Source organism: Priapulus caudatus, unplaced genomic scaffold (genome assembly GCF_000485595.1).
Source record: "Priapulus caudatus unplaced genomic scaffold, Priapulus_caudatus-5.0.1 Scaffold177, whole genome shotgun sequence".
In the NCBI taxonomy this organism is placed as follows: Eukaryota; Metazoa; Priapulida; class Priapulimorpha; order Priapulimorphida; family Priapulidae; genus Priapulus; species Priapulus caudatus.
Genome location: NW_014577238.1, coordinates 131,657 through 136,974, shown reverse-complemented (window position 1 = coordinate 136,974; position 5,318 = coordinate 131,657). Strand labels below are relative to the sequence as shown.

The following is a 5,318-nucleotide window of genomic DNA, read 5'->3' as shown; positions in this document are numbered from 1 at the left end:
CCCCTCCTCCTCCTCCTCCCCCTACTCCAACACCTCCCCTCCTCCTCCTGCCTCCTACTCCTCCTCCATCACCTTCTCCCCTCCTCCTCCTCCTCCTTCTCCATCACCTTCTCTCCTCCTCCTCATCCTCCTCTTCCTCCTGCCCCCTCCTCCTCCTCCTCCATGACCTTCTTCATTCGATCTCCATCACCTTCTCCCCTCCTCCTCCTCCTCCTTCACCATCACCTTCTCTCCTCCTCCTCATCCTCCTCTTCCTCCTGCCCCCTCCTCCTCCTCCTCCATGACCTTCTTCATTCGATCTCCATCACCTTCTCCCCTCCTCCTCCTCCTCCTTCTCCATCACCTTCTCTCCTCCTCCTCATCCTCCTCTTCCTCCTGCCCCCTCCTCCTCCTCCTCCATGACCTTCTTCATTCGATCTCCATCACCTTCTCCGCTCCTCCTCCTCCCCCTCCTCCCCTCCTCCTCTTCCTCCTTCTCTCCTCCTCCCCCTACTCGATCACCCTCTCCCCTCCTCCTCCTCCTCCTCCTCCTCCTGCCCCCTACTCCTCCTCCATAACCGTCTTTATTCGATCTCCATCACCTTCTCTGCTCCTCCTCCTCCCCCTCCTCCATCACCTTCTCTCCTCCTCCTCCTCCTCATCCTCCTCTTCCTCCTGCCCCCTCCTCCTCCTCCTCCATGACCTTCTTCATTCGATCTCCATCACCTTCTCCGCTCCTCCTCCTCCCCCTCCTCCCCTCCTCTTCCTCCTTCCCTCCTCCTTCTCCCTCTACTCCATCACCTTCTCCCCTCCTCCTCCTGCCCCTATTCCTCCTCCATGACCTTCTTCATTCGATCTCCATCACCTTCTCCGCTCCTCCTCTTCCTCCTCCCCTCCTCCCCTCCTCCTCCCGCTACTCCATCACCTTCTCCCCTCCTCCTCCTCCTACTCCATCACCTTCTCCCCTCCTCCTCCTCCTCCTCCTCCTCATGCCCCCTACTCCTCCTCCATGACCATCTCCATTCGATCTCCATCACTTTCTCCGCTCCTCCTCCCCCTCCTTCCCTCCTCCTCCTCTTCCTCTCCCTCCTCCCCTCCTCCTCTTCCTCCCCATACTCCACCACCTTCTCCCCTCCTCCTCCTCCTCCCCCTCCTCCCTTCCTCTTCCTCCTCCTCCCCCTACTCCATCACCTCCCTTCATCCTCCTCCTCTTGCCCTCCTTCTCCTCCTCCTATGCCCCTACTCCTCCATGACCTTCATTCGATCTCCATCACCTCCGCTCCTCCTCCTCCTCCTCCTGCCCCCTACTCCTCCTCCATGACCTTCATTCAATCTCCATTACCTTCTCTGCTCCTCCCCCTCCTCCTCCCCTCCTCCTCCTCCTCCCCTCCTCCTCCCTCTACTCCTTCCTTCCTTCCTCCCTCCCTCCCCCAATGCTTGGTATATGGTTATGTTTATGTATTATAATAGTGGGCCACGTCGAAGACTTGTGATAAACTATTATAATACTGGGCCACCATACTCAGCGGTATATGGTTATGTTTATGTATTATAACGGTGGGCCACGTCGAATACTTGTGATAAACTGTTACACTGGGCCACCATAGCGCACAGTCTTCATGCCATATACAGTTGTAGTTGGGCTGGTGCTATAAGAGGAGCTTTGTAAGCCACACACAGAAATTCTATGTACTGTATAGATGTATTCTATGTTAAAGGCAGGCATGTATTTTTAGGTCAGTGGGGGTAGGGGCAGGGCAGCAGCTGCTGCTCACTGTCCATGAATTCATCATTATTTGATCAGTGTCACTGTGTTTAGTATTCAATATCTATCACAAATGAGACAATTGCATTTGTTTTCCATATAATTAAGGTCTTCCACGTTGAATGTGCCCTTCAGTTTTATGTCCACTGTATCCCCTATAGTGGCAATTATCTATGCAGTTGTAATCATACCACCAAGAGTAATATGTTTTCTCTACTTGTAAAAAAAGGAACTTTACCTGCTACTCATCTAACTATACTCAATAATACAGATTTTGCACCGATGATAAACTTCTTTTTTTTTCATGAAATGTTCTGGTGTGTTTTCTGTGTGAAACCCGCAGGACGGTGCTCCAGTTGTGTCTGATAATGCATCCGTCGAAACGAATGAGATTGATCAAACTGCAGTGGTACGTTTCTGCCAACTATTGCAGGCAGCAGCAGTGACAGCATGATTAATGCATCCTGTACTCTTCATTCACAGCCACCAGGATGCACGTATTGAATGTGCCATGTGCTTGCATGTGTAAAAGTAGTGTTATATAGTAAGGCTGATAGGGTCTATGTCCCCCAGGGTACTGCCGGAACGTACTCTGGGTACGGTCCGGTATACCGGAACGTACCCTGGTACTAAATACTACTATCTAATATGCCGGACCGTACCTCGCCTACTCCACTAACAAGTCTAGGGAGTCGCCTACGCCTACTCCCTAACCCTAACTCTAACCCTAACCCTAACTCTAACCCTAACCCTAACACTAACACTAACCCTAACCCTAACCATATCAGCTAGATAGTTACCAGTGTACGTTCCGGTATACCGGACCGTACCCAGGGTACGTTCCGGCAGTACCCTGGGGGACATAGACCCTATCAGCGTTAGTAAGTAACAGCATATTCCCCAAACGTCATTTTCAGTTGTACACGAATGCGAGTCCTGGTGGTGTGTATACCCTAAATATCAGTTAATAGTAAATATTTGTGCATTACTTCAGTTTTCAGTACATATTTACATTTCTGTCTTCAGTTTTGTTCTGTAATGTACTACAACCCATTTATTACTATGGTTGTACTTAGCGTAGTCAAATTTAATTTCTTAAGGTTTCAGCAGTGTGTGTGAAGCCATTATTTAACTGAGTATACTCATCTATAGATCATAATGAACAGTTATAGTTTACATTTACAAACTTTATATAGTTTATACGTTTGTGGTTTCTGTATATGCATGTGTCACATTAATTGTAGTTTAGTGTATCAATTGCTACAGTAATTGCATGGTCTTATGTAATAAAAATTTGCCAATCCGTATATGTTTTATTACGAGGTGTCTGACCACTGCTGTACAGGCACTGGTATCGTAGCTGGCCACTGTTGAGCATGTGTGTGTAAGTGAAAAATATAAGTGTACATCCCGTGTTTCATGCAGGTGCCAGCTAAGGAGTCTACAGCCAGGGAACCATGGACCAAGGTTGCAAAGTATAAGTCTCAGGCTGAGGATCAGCTGAGAGCTCTCCTACCTGAACTCAACTATGTGGTACTGCGCCCAGCCATCGTATATGGTATAGGAGACAAGCAAGGCCTCAGTGAGTGTAACCAGAACCAAAGTAGAGCTTTACTACATCTACACAGGCATATACTGTAGTCGTGCATTTCTTTTGTTACTTCAGTACTTATGGTTATTATCTGGAAGCTATAATTGTACCTTTGCTTTTGCATATTAAAGCACCAAGGCTGATCATTGGAGCTGTGTACAAGATACTCAACGAAAAAATGCAGGTATTTATAGCGCAATCGGTTCATGAACTCATCTGTATATGGAAACATGTTAACTCAGGGAATTACTCAGCGTCTATATGCGTGATTTTTGTATATGCATAAGTTTGTGAAAATATGGCACATCTTTACATGTTACACAGTACTGTGTAAAAATCAAGTGAGCTGTTATTGTTAACGTAAACCTTCACACATTGCTGCAATGGCGATTTAAAGAGTTATTATGGTCAGAAGTGAAATGAACTCTTCATACAGTATTCAATGAGGTTATTTGTTTCTTCTCTATGCACGCACGCACGCACGTGCGCACACTTGCTCACTTGAAGTAATGGTATGCATTGTATGCCTGTTATCTTATATGTATTCTGTATGCCTTATGACTTCTTTAATTCTTTCATGTTTGTAAAAGCTGCTCTGGACAAAGGATCTTAAGATGAACACAGTTCACGTAGATGACGTCTGCCGAGCCATCTGGCATGTCTGTCACCATGGCAATGCAGGAGAGGTCTACAATCTGGTCGACAAGGGTGAAACGAGTAATGATGCTATTATTCTTTGACGGGGTGGTGGCTGGAGTAGAGGGGTAAATACAGTAGACACGTCCTTTCCGTGTAGGCGACTGTTGATCATGAATCTCATTCTGTGAAACACTGTGTTTCGTTAGCACACCACAGGTGCGGCCCTAGCTCTCATAAAAGTCACGTTATGTCGTTTATGTCATTTACTCTCCAGTCGGCCATATATGTGCATTGTCTCAATCCAGTCTGTAGCTCTAGTGTAGGTTCTTAACTAGTTAACAGGCAATGACAGGTTTAAATTGCTGTAAGGTGCTGCATCCTTACAGTCTAGCACATCGCCAGCATCATGGAGGTTTCGGAGGACAATAGTTTTGGTGATCTTGTGGTTTTTAGGAGTCGTTAATGCCCCGGTGGTTTCAGTCGTCCCATTTCTTTTAGCTCAGGGCAGGATAAGCTCTCTGATCTCTGAGATGTTCAACATCAACTATGACTACATCGGGCCTGTCATGTCCAATCTCGCTCGGCTGGACATGAGCAGTACAGTGGAGGACATCAACGACAAGCACATGGCACCGTGGGCTGAGATCCTCCAGAAGGAAGGTGACTGCCTGCTTTCCTTCGTTGTTACAGCATGTACCCACACGTTCGTACGTGCGGGTGTGTGTGAGGGTGGGCGGATCTCAATTTGAAATCAAGGCTCAGAATGTGTGACTATTACATCCAGAGCAAAAACTCCTGGTCTGTAAATGAAGTAAATGTTGTCTACTCTAGGAATAGGCAACACTCCATTGACGCCTTACATTGACCAAGAGCTGCTCTACAACAAACATATCTACCTCGACGGGAGTAAGATAGAGTCAACAGGTTTCAAGTATGAACACTTAGAACTCTGCAAAAAGACTTTGGTGGAGGTATGTATGCATGCTAATTATTTTATGACAGGTTATTCAGTAGCTTACACACAAAAGACGCTCTAATCTATACTGAGTATATGTAAAATTAGAATATTTATTGGCTTCTGGACTTGTATATTGTCTATTCTTGCAAGGGCAGTAATTAAATCACTCAATTCGTTAAGATCGTTGTGATGAATTAAGATTGCACGATGTGTGCATATCTTTAATCTTCAGTTTTGAGCTTTTGATTGATGGGTCTCTAATTTTGCTGTGGACTACCTATTTTATTTAATTATTATTTTATTAATTATTTTATTTTATTTAAGACAGGGAGTCCATTGGTCGCTCTTGATTAAAAGTTTATTTCTATACCTAGCATGATGTTGTA

The 5,318-nt window shown here is 46.0% G+C and overlaps 1 protein-coding gene across 1 annotated transcript in view; it reads left to right on the top strand.

Moving 5' to 3' along the window:
• The window catches only part of LOC106806738, a 16,052-nt gene extending 11,459 nt beyond the window's left edge, over positions 1-4,593 (top strand). The window contains exons 4-8 of the mRNA XM_014808782.1: positions 2,088-2,153; positions 3,170-3,326; positions 3,467-3,519; positions 3,926-4,052; positions 4,478-4,593. Of these exons, the coding sequence (XP_014664268.1) occupies positions 2,088-2,153; positions 3,170-3,326; positions 3,467-3,519; positions 3,926-4,052; positions 4,478-4,503 (429 nt within the window). The 3' untranslated portion in view covers positions 4,504-4,593. The remainder of the gene's footprint in view (positions 1-2,087; positions 2,154-3,169; positions 3,327-3,466; positions 3,520-3,925; positions 4,053-4,477) is intronic.
• Positions 4,594-5,318: the final 725 nt, after the last annotated feature.